This window comes from Sipha flava, unplaced genomic scaffold, assembly GCF_003268045.1.
Source record: "Sipha flava isolate LNK unplaced genomic scaffold, YSA_version1 173_pilon_pilon, whole genome shotgun sequence".
NCBI lineage: Eukaryota > Metazoa > Arthropoda > Insecta > Hemiptera > Aphididae > Sipha > Sipha flava.
Window position 1 is genome coordinate 837,041 of NW_020271974.1, and position 15,042 is coordinate 852,082.

The 15,042-nt window shown below is 30.0% G+C and overlaps 1 protein-coding gene across 1 annotated transcript in view; it reads right to left on the bottom strand.

The window, feature by feature from the left end:
• Nucleotides 1-15,042, bottom strand: part of LOC112680085 (fibroblast growth factor receptor 2-like) — a 121,242-nt gene that overhangs the window by 49,967 nt on the left and 56,233 nt on the right. Inside the window, exon 3 of the mRNA XM_025550081.1 lies at nt 2,164-2,377. Coding sequence (XP_025405866.1) covers nt 2,164-2,377 — 214 coding nt within the window. The remainder of the gene's footprint in view (nt 1-2,163; nt 2,378-15,042) is intronic.

The following is a 15,042-nucleotide window of genomic DNA, read 5'->3' on the forward strand; positions in this document are numbered from 1 at the left end:
TAGATAACACACAACAACAGCACCGGGAACAGTATCTCGTGCCTGTGTATAAAACAATGCTAGGATGTTAGATTACGGGCACAATAATTAAAAGTTTTTGTTACTCCAATATTGTTTTTCTTCTTTCCTAAATGTATTAGATTTATTTATTTATTTTTTTTTTTACACATATTTATTCTCGTTGTATAGTCGAATAATTTAAATAAGCACGATAAAAATAAACAAAGCTGAATTAATTAAAACTTACAAATCTCTTTTCGCAAGGTTTTAATTTCTTAACGAGCTAAAAATAATATTGTTATTGTTGGTCTACAGACAATCTTAAACAGTAATATATATATATATATATACACGAGTATTCTATGAATTTTGATTTAAGTTTAATTTTCTTGTACGATACATGTTATTAAACGTCGATATCGTTTTGATTTTTTCAAAATATTATCTTATCACGATATTTCTAGACCAAAAATTGATAAATAGCAACTGCCACAATTAAGTATAAAAATTAATTTTATAAAAAAATATTAAAATAGATTTAAATATTTTTTTTTTTTTTTACTTTATAATAATAAGTATTGAATTTGATAAAATAATATTTTTATTATATATATATGACTTAAAAATAAAATATAACAATAATTTTCAAAAACAAAATTATAACTGATTGCGCTTCATTCTGAAAACTGATATACTTAATTTCGTTATCAAAAATTGGATAAAAAGGTATATTTTGGGGAATTCTTTGCATTTATACAACAATAGTTTTCATCATCAAAGCGAACTTTCATAATTTCAAGCTATGAATTTTCAAAATAAATCGAGGGAAATTTATTGTTTAAATAGTTTTAATATCATGATCCTTTTGATGTCCTTTTGGGTATACCATTCAGCACAGGAACGGTCAGAGGTAATATGGTTAAAATTACAATTAAAATATTTTAGAGCAGTAGTTAGACGAATTTCGCATGTGTCGATGCAATGATTAAATTAAAACGACGAGGAAAATAGAACGGTGTTAATTAATATTTAAAAATAATAAATTAACATTATGTTAGATAAGAGAGTGAACATCAAGTACGTGTGAGCAACCCAATTGAATAATCGCGACTGTTCAGAATAGATTAAATAGAAAAGAAAATGAAAAAAAGTTGTTAAATACAATCAAAATAAAATATTTTAAATATCTAAACATTTAATCATTATTATATACTATTTTATTGTTGTTATTTGAATATAACTAAATTAATTTAAAAAAATAAATAAATAAACAATAAAAAAATGTCTAAATACAAACTAAAAAAAATTGATTTTTGTTATTTATTCATTTTTTAATCGGAATGAAAATATAAAAACATTTTTAACAGTATTTGACTGAGAACAGTCGATGTTGAAGTGGTTAGTTGAACATATGTTATGGTATTTTCTTTTTAATGTTAATTGCAAGTTAGTATTAATAATACTTCATAAGAGTTTTTTTTTTTTTTTATTATTTACAATTCTGAATGAAATAAAGAGTAATTGATTCACAATTTTTTATTTATCTGATCTAGGGGAAATTTCAAAAACTCTGTGTTAATAATTTCATATTTACAACAATTTTTACTTTTAAAAAATATTTATATCGATTTTCATTTAATTAATTATGAAGAATGGCAAGAAATTATCGTACAAGATATTATCCATTTCTGACGTAATATTTTTGGTCATGTTTAGATAAATATTTTAGATAGAAGATAGCAAATTGTAATTGATATCCAATATTATAATACAATTCATACGTACGAGAAGAGTGCACAGATTCGAAATCAATATATTTTACCTATCTTGCTATTTACAAATTATTTTAGCTTCAGGCATTGTATTAATTTACAAATTTCGAATCACAATCGATTAACGTCAACATTTCTACAAATATGTAGAGTTCACGTTTTTCGTTTTTAAGTATATACATATATGTTTAATGCAAATTTACAATATTAATGTACAATTGTATCGACTAATGTTATGTTTGAAATGCATATAATTTTCAATCACAATGACATGGAATGACACGAATAGTTTCACAATAATTACTACCTATCGAATATTTTACTATAATTGATTACGTGAAATACACATTATTTGTAATAGTTTTAAAATAAAATTTGTTTTAACACTTACCAAATACAGTGAGATTAACCAGAAACTTGATTTTTGGCTCGGTGTTTACTTGACATTCATACGAACCCATATCTTTAGGGGATACATCCTTGATCTGCAAGTTCCAAATAGCTGAGTCTCTAAGTGGATGCTGAATCCCAAATCGACAATCGTTGGTGAACAAAAGTTGTCCCGAAGTAAGAATATGTAAATCACGCATTCGTATCCACGATACCTATAGAAATAGATTAAACTATATTTTTACAATATTCGTAATAACGTAGATACCGACCAAGCATGAATAAATTATTCATTATGGTGTAAAAGAAAAATGTTAATTTTAAAACAATACATCTTTTTCGCAGATTGTTAATATAATTTTCGATGGGTAAGCTTCTTAATTTTATAATGTCATAACTTACAAAAGAGTAACTTTTAAAAAACAATTTTTATATATATTTCGCTTATTTGGAATCGTTTTGTATTATCCGTTGGAACAGTTTTATTTTCTCGTTTTACGAATAAAATGGTTGTGAAATTATAATAATAATTGATATATGTGTTTGAAGAGTAACGACTTTATACCATATAACAATGGTTTTCAAACTTTTTTGTCCGCGAAGCCCTTATGTATTCAAAAAAATTTACGAAGCCCCGAAAATCAGGAATTTATATTCAAGACAATAATAATTATTAATATTTCATACTGAGAAAAACACACAGTTCAAAATTTTATTTTTTTAAAGTTCAGCTTTTTTTATTTGCTATGAAAACTTTGGTCATTTTAATTTGTATTGATAAATTTACTTCATTTAATTTTGCAAAAATACCAGCCAAGTTATGAAGTCATAATAACCAAATTTTATCAGAACTCTTAGTTGTAAATAAAATTGGTATCACTAAAACGTATAACTCGTTGCGAAATTCAGGTAACTAGTGTTTTTCCTCAATAACAAAGATATTTAATAATATTTAAATTTAGATATTTCAATATACGCTCACGGAACCCCTTGACTTCCGCGGAGACCTAGGGTTCCGCAGAGCACAGTTTGAGAACCGCTGCCTTATAATATTACATTGAGTACGTTGAACAAATTAAGGTTAAATATAACTCATGTTTACAAATTTTTTTACAGTGTAAGTATTTTTATTTTATGATGAGAGTGAGTCACTACACTAAAAAAAAAAAAATAAAATAAAATAAAAAGGAGATAAACTGAATTATTCGATTCTACGTGTACAGGCCAATTTAATTTCAACATAAATTCAATAAAAAACGTTGTTTTTGAAATTAATTTACCCGGCAGTAGTAAGACATCACGTGTAATGCGAATGGGAGTGTAAAATATATATCATGTTATCACCTCAATACCGTTACATCAAAAGTTGCCACCGCGTTTTCGTAACTCGTACAATTCGTTATACGATTATTATGACCAATACGACTTATGAGTTATGATAATTTATGGTACACTCTATTAAGTAATAAAAAATCCCAAGCCAATTTATAATTTATTACTTTTATTTATCGATTTCAGTCGTGCGCAGAAAGCGTGATCCAAGAAGAATTAATCAACCATCACCAGACACGTGTACCACGATAAATATATGGGGCTGTCATCACACTCGGATCAAGTTTTTTTATTAGAATAAATCAAGCTACGGTTTGAGTTTTTACGAGAATCGGATATGAAAAACGAATTTTGTTTCTCGAAAATTCGTTCAAAAGTTTCGCGTGCATAAATATTCAATCGCAGTCCTTTTCAAAAATTTCATGTAACCCGCAATCCCGCCGTATATGTATACACACATATACGTAAATTAACCGTCGTTCACTGTTCGCGTGCGTTCGGGTGTTTCAACTAATACAGAAATGTGTTCAGTTTGTTTTGGTAAGAATCCATTCATTTTCACGTACGACTCCGATAAATCTTGTTGAGTAGAAAGTTTTACGGGTAACCGTTTCCCGAGAATACCAGAAATAAAGGAGACAGATTAGACACGACAGGGTAAAGGCCGTACCAAATAATTCACACATTATGTTACACCATGTGAAAAAATATCACCTAATATAAACCACCTCTTTCTTGTTTCAGACGAATGCCGGCGAAATGAAATACGCAGTGGTTCAATCAATATTCAAAGGAGAAGTGTAGAACCATATTATTGTCGTTTGCTGAGTAGTTGAACCGAAGATTTACGTGGTAAACGAAATAATAGACTGCAATCACGTACAACATTGAGTATATTTGACTTTTTTTGTACGAAATAAAAAAAAAACAATTTTCGTAGAATCTACTATTATGTATAGGTAAACATAACACGACAAGGACATCGGTGACGTGAGGGAAAAAATAAAAATTACGAAAATATGGCAAATATTATAAGACATTTATGTATCTAAGTTGTTTCCGAGTTCGGTGTACAACTTAATGTTGTATATATTGGAAAAAATCTTGTTCGTTCTATGTTAACGCAGAAATATTTTATTCTTTAATAATACGAACAAATTATCCGATGTCTAGAATTAACGTTTTATCTTTTTTTCTTTGTCTTCCAACGAATTTCGACCAATTCATTACACGGATATAATTAAACTACAACGTCGTCCGAATCAGGTTCGATGGAAATAAGTTGTAATATAATAGACTTATTCATGTCCCGAACGACATTATGCGTGCAATGACGTAATTAGGACATTTATCATAGGTCATGGTGCCACCACAGAACCACAGACTACGATCACAGATATATATAAACTATATATACTCGCATATATGCAGGCTATTTTACTCATTTTAAAATATATTAAAACGTCGTACTTGTACAATTTAAAAAGTTACGAAAATGGGTTTGAGCAGAACTCGTGATCTAAAGGCTTTAACGTAACGGAATACACATCGTTATGCATTTCACAATTTTTACTCTTTTTTTCGCAGATGACGATCATTTATCGTATTTTTGAATACACAAACTGGTAATAAGATAATAAAATATATATTCATAATTCAATGATTCTCTAATATTTATATTTCTCGATAATGGGTATAATGCACTTTTCAACATTATACACTCATTTTTTGGGTCAGTTTATGTATTTTCGGAAAAATAATATTACTATTTTTATCCTTATAGTTTCGAAGATTTGTACTATTTCAAAATTGCATTTGTGTGATACTCTGAAACAAAAGCTGACATAATTTTTGTATACTGGATACTTTTAATATGCGTAGACTACTTCGAAACAGTCTCAAAGATTTTTTACCGTACTCATTACAAAACGGTAATCCGAATTTGACCAGCTTTGTGAACGTCTTCAAGTCGAATACCTAATTATTCATTTTTCCTCGAGTACGCTGTACAAACACACGTACGTACAAACCAACAGTCTAGATTTTAACTGCAACGATAACATTATTATTATTATTATTATTTATTGCTTCTCATTACAAACTCAAATGTAGGAAAATATTTAACATTATGACTAGTATTTGACAATTTTACAGCTTAAACCCATGAATATCATAAATTAATCGAAACATTAATTTTCCTATGGAAAAATATCCAAAACGACCAAAAATAAAATTTTAACTATCAAATATATTGCTTATCAAAACGGTACTGCATGTTTTTCTAATATTACCATATGTTAATTTAACGCTCTTGTTTTCTCGTATTCAATCGTACGATCTAATGTACGATAATCATAACCACAAATGATCTTTCAGTACAGATTCATCAGAGATAATATAATATGACACGAATGTTCTGTACGTGGTTATGATTTCGTTCGTCCGAACAAGTCTACACGTAAAACTGTAGATTTGTTTCGTTAATGAAATCACGCGTAACAGAAATACTGCAAATGAAAACGATTCGAGAGAAAATATTCCCATTACGTCTATCGATTCTCTGACCGTAAATAAAAATAAATAAATAAATAAATAAATGGAATAATTATTTTCACTTCCATACGTTAACAAGAAATTTGACTATTACATTCGAACATTTTATCGTTGGTCGAAAAAATTACTTGAAGTACATTTTTTCTGTACTGTTTTTGCACACCAACGTTAATCCACAAACGAAGCCAGTTTTCTTTACATATGTAACATATTCGATGTTTGATGAAACAAGTTGGAGTACCGATCACTTAAATTCGATCGTAATGTGCACCAACCGATGTCGGCCTAACCTATGTAGGCCGCCTGGAATTCGCTTCACCGATGAGTTTTCATTTTCAGCAATCCAGCAAATTAAACTTATTTAAGCTATAACAGCAATCCTCTTCCTTGTTTTTACCACTTCTCAGTTAACACGGAAACTTTCTAGATAATGACCAGGTTAGACGAGTTCCGTAGGTGGAACCAAAATAAATTCCGAAACTCTAAGTAAGACACAATATACTACGTTTGTGTTAAACATTTTTAATAGGAAATCGTTCGTTTTTAATAAAGAAAAAAAGTTTAATTTTGTTTCATTAAATATAATGCTATGATAAATTATAATTTAAAAAATTTACATCTTTCAATGTCTGATTTTTTTATTTAATTTATTTTTTCTAATTGAAAATAGGAAAAATACAATCTTTATACAAATATAATTCAATTTTTTTGAACACTTTTTTTACTAGTCTTTTGTTGAATTCAAATTAAATATTTTAGTTTCAATTTCAAGGGAATTAAAAATCATCAATTAAATCACAAACATGTTTCAAAGACACACCATATTTGTTTGAATCTGTCAAGTTATAGTATTTTACGACTCGCATTAGAACATGGCAAATTGTTAAAAATAATAACAATTGTCAAACAAGAATAAGTAAAAGTTATTTTCGATCGATTATTATGTGATTGATTGATACACATTAATTGAAACCCGGTTACTGTTTTTTTCTTTCGAACATATAGCATTATTAATCATTTTAAAATTAATAGATTCTTCGCTTTAACCTACTGATTTTAAAAATAATAATATTTATAATCGTACAAATTAACTTCGAATGATTTATGTTGTTCAATAGTTATAGCTGGAAATATTTTTATCAACATTTATTAAAATCTGAAATTCCCTTTGATTATATTGTAGCTCCCAAAAAAAAAAAAAAAAAAAATATATATAAAAATAAAGAAAATAAATATTAATCATTAATCAAACAATTTGTTATTTCAGGTTCGATATGGATGCATTTTAAGAAAAGTATTGTACAACCTATACTGTAATAATCGATCATATATCATACGATACATACGACTACATATTAATGTTATTAAAGATTACAAAAATATTAAATATACTTTTATTGTTTTCTTTCCATATTCAGTTTTAAAAGATATGTTCGCGTAATTTTTTCGAAAAACCCCACTTTGTGTGAACTAACCTCGTGCCATATGCATTATCATTACATTATATTATGTGTAAGCAATACGTTTCAATGGTAAACGGAGAACAATTTTAATGTAAGTTAAAGTATTTTTCCCTTTAATATTCGTAATAAGTAAAATATTTCAACCACCCAGCTAATTTATTATTTTTATGTCTTTCATCTCTCTGGTCTTATGGTATACAAACTTGTAGCTCAGCTAAACCCTCAAATATTTGTCACATTCAGTTCTTTCAATAAGTACATTTACGTATGATTACTGGAGCCCATTGGTAATTAAAAAACCTAACTCTACACAGATGAACTTGCAAGATTCCACATTATAGACGTTTTCATACAAATTTCGCACTGCATTGAATACAAGACCCATTATGATTCAAACCATGTTCACCAATCATATTTCCAACGAGCCACCTAGTAGACTAAAAAAGAATTGGGATCTTGACTTGACTTGATAAAAAAAAAAAGAAAAACAAATAATCACTATACACCTAAACCATTAAATCTAAAAACTATGTGAGGTATTAACAATATGTGACTTCTTCAGTCATGATATATTCATGTTATGAACCAAAATACCTTACACATGTCCATCTTATTGACATGCACAAATGATTGTGTATAGATTGACTTTACAATTTCCGAAAAACAAATTAAAAGAACTTATAAAGACCACGTCTCTGTTGAGATTTTGTGGTTTAGAAATATTTATTATTTATTCATTGAATATTAATTCATTCAACTTGTAGCTTTAAAGTGATTTTTCATTATCATGCATTATTCAATAGTGATGTTAACATTGAATCACGTGTAAATGTGCAATTAAATTATTGATATTTCTTAATATTCTATTAGATTTACTCAAATTTGAACCATTGGAAGGGTGTATAAAATATCTCGAGAGAATTTATTATTTTAAACTTAATAAAAATGTAGATAAATTAAAATACTAATGATATACATTAAAGTTATTTTTGACATTCTAATTGCATGAAAAATCAATTGCAGCTGATTGCATATCATTGTATACATATTTAGTAGTTATTCTTGTAGTATTTATTAAGTTTTAGAACAAATCAAATTTTAATATTTTGAGATGTGATGATTTTAATACAAATATAACTATAAAATAGATTGGTATTTTTTTTAAATTTTAGTCACATGTAAAAATATGTAATTAACCATTCAGGTTCAAGATCATGAGAAGACAGTTAAAATAATATATTTTTTTTCGGACCAAAGGAGGTGACGAAAATTATGTGTGATAGAGACAAAGAATATTCTCGTGCACTTTTTCTTTGTGTTATAAAATATTAATATCCTGAGATTTCCAGCAAACTTTTTTTTTGAGAACTTTGCGTCATTTAGTGTACGTATTACTCATAAATATTTAGTCCATACCAATGTTTTCCAGAGAGTGTGACGTGAAAACTTGATTTTTTTGTTTTAAAATCCCTGCAATACTTATATTTGGCAATTATTCAATGAGTTTCCGAATCGTGCCTCGACTTAAAATAACTAATAAAAATATGCCGTATGTATAAAAGTTTGAAAAACACTGGACCTCAAATCATACATCTTCAAAAATTGAACTGGTGGTAAAATGTATTACAATAAACGTTGGTTTTAAAAATTAAATGTTAAGAAGTTAAAATTAATTGTGCTCACGTAGACGCAGCCAAATTTACGTCGCTATAATCGTTTGCATTCGACTTGATAAAAACTTTTTTTTTAAAAACAGTTAACAACTATATAAAACTACTAACAATTAATACAGATTTAAACAATATGATGGTACATACTGCGTACATTTTAAAATCTATGTATCGAGCCACGAATATGTATTATGATTAATCAAAAAAAATAAGTTAGTAGATATTCCATTAATTTAATACCACAACATGAACTTTCACTTGGAAGTGACCGAAATATTTCGTTTCAATAATACCGGTGTCTATATTGTAAAACTTTCGTTGGACGATTAACACATCATTAATATATCGCTTCTCGAGCCGTATAATATTTATCGTGATGTAATGATGTGCATCATTCGATTGTAAAAGACGGCACAAATATTTTATTATGTATACTATTTATATGTACTTGATTTTTAAAACTATTTCAAATAAATAAATAACGGTATCTTCGATACCCACGCGAACAACACGGGTTGAACAATAAATACTATTGACATCCCTACATTCAAAGGACCGTCCAAGATCCATGCCGCCACGTGTCCCTATATAACAGGGACACACACCACCCTTCCCAGAGCTCTTGATCTTAGGCCGTCAGTGCATGCGCATCGATCATAAAATCAACGACGAGCTTATACATGCGATTTATTTTGACTTATTTAAGTTTAATTTAAATAAAAAAATATTAAATTATTTTAATCCGTTCGACTTGTGTTCTTCGTACGATTGTTGAAGAGTATCCGGTTCTCGTGCAATTAAATTCTGCATTTGTCCTTTCTTTTTCAACCTCGCATCGACATCAGAAAGTCTACGGCAAAATAAGTAAGCGCTGCTTTATTTAGCTTGGCAGACTGCATAATTGCGCTGATCAGCTCTCGAACCCTCTCAACCCTGAGAGCCCTCCCTTAAACAAGGAGGAAGGTAACAACCCATTAATACCTCACCGCCATTCGCATATATACCATCTCCCCCATCTTACATCCCACTCTTCCCATTCTCAAGTTACTTCTCCTATTTTATTTTATTTTTTTGTATTTTTGGGTTATTACAGTGATCTCACGCCTCGAGACGCACGAGACCGTGGCGCAAGACAGCGGTGCACGACTATAGTAGAGTGCTTCACTCTTATATTCTAATTTCCACCGGATACACACGTATAATAGTATTTTACTACGGATACAGCAGCAGCAGCAGCAGCAGCAGCAGCAGCATTGTACATAAACATTATACTTTATTCCGCGAGGTTCATTGCGAGTGCGACGACGTGCCCGTGCATTTGAAATAAGCAGTCGTTTGCGATATTATATCACACAAACGACGGTGCACAACGTATTCCACGTAAGTACACATAACACGACGTAAACAGGAATTAATTAAAACCATCAAATTAAAACAACGAGACCGGAACCAGAGCAATCGGTGATAATTTTATAAGACTACACGGAGCAGCCGTGCGAAACGATTAACATATTATTCTTTCTCTACGTGCGCGCGGCATACCTACCGCGATAACATTATTACTGTTGTTATTATTATTGCTATCAATATTTTTCGTGTACCTGCGAACGACGGTACACCCCCGGTTGTTGGGCACTTGTATTACGTAACGACCGCATGACGTACTTGTGCGCATTGTGCGCGGCATTTGAATAACAACAATTATTATTATATGAAAACGGTCGACTGCTCTACATCTCTCCCCGTCATTCTCTCTCTCTCTCTCTCTCTCTCTCTCTCTCTCTCTCAATCTCTCTCTCGCGTATTCGGGAATAATATATTATATTATAGTTATTATCTTCGTTATTATTGTTAAATTATCATTATAGTGCACACAATCGAGTAACTACAGCGGCGTAAACGGCAAAGTATACGGCGCGCCATTGGCGGGTTGTGTACGGACGAGAACGACAACGATTTATTATTGTTATTATTATTTTCGTTGCGTTAAAATAATGATAATAATAACAATAATAATAAGCGCGACGACGACAGCATAACGCCCTTGAAATATTATCTCGGACGAGAATAACGTACGGGTTTTAGGACGTGTGGTTTAGCGCGACGACATGTTTTTATTTGCGCCGGTTCAACGGTAGTGCTGCGCGGAAGCGCGTGGCACGAGACGATACAGGGTCTCTCTGACGAACGAGGAAATGCAAAACGGTTGTCGCTGAGGTAACAAAAAAAATAATAAACTAATAAACGTGTTTACATGGGTTTATTAAATTTTTTTTTTTTTTTTCTGATCCAACAGGATCGGAGTATCGCGTCATTAAAAGGGTCCGAAAGCAAAAACAATGAAACGTTCAAGGATGAACGTCCATAAGGTGTACGTAACGGAAACGGAAACGGTCTCGTCCGACGTTAACGTACGAAAACCGGTCAACAACACCGGATCGTTATCGGCTATATTTTTCATCGTTAATTCACCAAACTACGGAAACCGCGATCGGGTATTTGGATACGATGTAGGTGTTGAAGACGGCCAAAAGTTGACGTACGGTTTCAGAAATGCGCATGCGCAACGGGTTACGAACGCAACTTTTAAATAGTTGAAATTGTCGACCTCCGCGCCATTAACAGCACGCTGAAAAGCCTATCGAATCGTGTAATCGTACATTGTTTCACTTTCGTGCGAGCGATTTTCCGTTTTCCCGGACGACCTCCGCGCAGCAACACTCGCGCGCCAAACCTCATCTCCGTCTCATGACATTAATCTCGGAATCGAAAGATTTTCGCATAGGCATAATTAGGGAGTAGCTGGAGGGGCCAAGCCCCTCAAAATCTTTCAAAGCCCCCTTTTTTTTTTTGTTCTGTACAATTAGTGCAATACAAATATAACTAAAAATGTATTTAGATAAAGATAATAGATAAAATACTATTTATCTGGATAATAAAAAAGAAAATAATTTTATTTATTTTTATTTTTGTTATATAATTTACACTTCATTTTATAAATTTATAATCAAAAAATATTATTAAATTAAAATTAACTCATCTTTGATCTAATATATACCACAAATAGAAATAATAAACAAAAAATATTTATATTACGTATATTTATCTATGAGAAATGAATTATAAATAATTAGAACTTAGTTTTAAAAAAAAATACATTCTTTGTAGGTTTATTAAATTTTATAAAACAATCTATTACAATTTCTATAATACTTATTATGGAATAATATTTATAGGGACAATTTAAATAATATAGTTATACATATATTGTACTAATAAAAATTTTAAAATAATAGTAATTAATTATAAAGTCAATAAATTAATACAATTTTCATTAATTATAAATTATTATTAGTTTTTACCTTTCGAGTTCAATTTTTTGAATTCTTTGAATAAATATACTCGTATTTGTTTATCTAAATGAATTATGATAGATAACTGAAGAATTCATTCAAGATAATTAATTTGATAACTGATTTCGTTTATTATCTAGATAAGATAAAATATAATTAATTATTTTTCTAGATAACGCTTAACACTATTCTTTTATATTATCACTTACTTCTGTCGGACGTGGGAACGCGTATAATATTACAGTGTTGTAATAGATGTACGAATAATCTTATTTCACATTGTTAAAAAAAAAAATTAATGGATTGGATGAGTGCAAAAAAATTACTGTCCTTTAAGGAAAAACATACAATAAATGCGCATATGCGTCCTAATAGTTTTTTAAGTATTATAGCGAAAAACACACCTACGTATAGAACGGTGGTTAGATGCTTGAAAAATATTATGCCATGTGTGTATCGATATGTTTCAATGCGAATAATGAAATGATTTAATACCCGTTGTAGTGTGTACGAAAATATTTTCAATAAATTATTTGAACACAAAATTTAAGAAAAAATTATAAAACTTATTTGTACAACACTAAAACTTATCTCATTCATTTGAAATCACAAGTGCTACATAGGTAAATTTTGAACTAAACCACTCTTAAATCCATACATCTGTTTGTTACCATGAGTTTACCCTGAGTGATACTCGAATACGAACTTTTTGTATTATGCTTAGTGCGACTATTTGTACACAAAAATATCTACTAAATGTATTTAATCAAACATGGTGCAGATTTTATAATTTAATAGCATGAACGAAATGCTGTTTATTCCATAAAATTTTTTGGTGTATCAAATTTAAATAAATGTTCCCGATAACTTATATGATGAGTGTATGATCAAAATATTTTATTTTAACAATTTAACAACGATTTTGCTAGACTGATTTACAAAGGTGTTAAATGTAATACCTATTTTGTTTACTGTACTTTAAGAGGAGAATTGGGAATTTCGTTCTTTAATTGATTCCATATTATTAGATAAACATTTTGAAATGTTTGAAACTTTACATTTTGTAAAATTATATATGTTCGGTGATATATTTTCTACAAATTGCGCTTTTATCATTTGATAAATTAGAACGCATTTTCGATTGTTAATTTTGAATTGTTTTGTGATTTGTTTTATTTTAATTGATGTGATTCTATTTTGGAAGAAACACTTCAAAGGAATCTGAACGGTTATTGCGTTTTGAATAATAAGTATATCGGTTCAGTTATTTACGAATAATCCGTTTTCGTTTTTACTATGATTGAATTTGTTTGGCTTGATCGTTTTGATCATTTTAATTGGCAGTTATTTTCATTTCTGTTTACGTTTGATTATTATTGATACACGTACCATTAACAACCTGACCGAAGTAGGTCACGGGACTGCTTGGGCTTCACTAATTAGTCTAACAACATTGCAAATTGCTTAAAACGTTAACTTGCTTCAACAAGACATTTGGTTACACGAAAATCCAAAAGTACATTTTAAGTAGGGAGAGGGACAAAAAGCTGTAAATTTTTATACCACTTGTTGTCTTATCCATTATATATATTGATAAAAATTATTTGTATACATGTATATTATTAGTAGGACAGAGTATTTGTAGCTCTAAAAAAGTTCTAAATATGCAAGCACTTATGCACTTAAAAACCCCATAATATACACTTAAAATTTTTTTTAGCGTTTTTATTTAAAAGTATTAATAACATAAATAGAATTAAAAACAAGGCAAAACAATTACATAATTTAAATATATTATATATCATAGTCAAATAAACAAAATACATTTTACTTAATTTTCTTAATTTTCTCTAAAGAAACGACGTTAGATCGTTATCACTTCCAAGCAAAATGTGTGCCCACGGACAGTCAATAACCATATTATACGACAAAAATTAAATATAAATACATATTTATCCAAAAATTTTGACTGTATTGTTTGAAATAAAAATGTCACTTTGAAAAAAATCAATTTAAGTTAAATATGTCTTAACAAGTATAAAATAGTGTATAAAAGTGTACGTGCTTGAGCCGCGACGACGTACACATGGTTTGCCGCGCCGACGGCAACCAAACACGCTTTAGCGCACGTGGGGGCGTTCGTACGTCTCCGACGGGTGTTCGCGAGGACACGAGGGACTGCTGCGGCCATAAACGCTCAGGTAATAAACGAAGGGCCATAGGTACCATTAACAATGTGCGGAGACGGCGCCGCAGGGTGTGTGTGACCTCGCGGCAACAAACGGAGGTCACTGAAATATGATCGTCGTTAAAACGAACTATTGCACTAGCCAGAATATCGTGTGACTATTTCATTAGGACGGCAGGTGAATTATCGCGCAACAATATCATCAATTCGTAACGATGACCGTTGCGGTGTCTTAGCGTTCTCTTCGGGCACATCGCGTTCCGCGTGTTGACCGCAGCGGTGGTCTTCCAACTCATTTCTCGACCACGTTTTCTCTCCCCC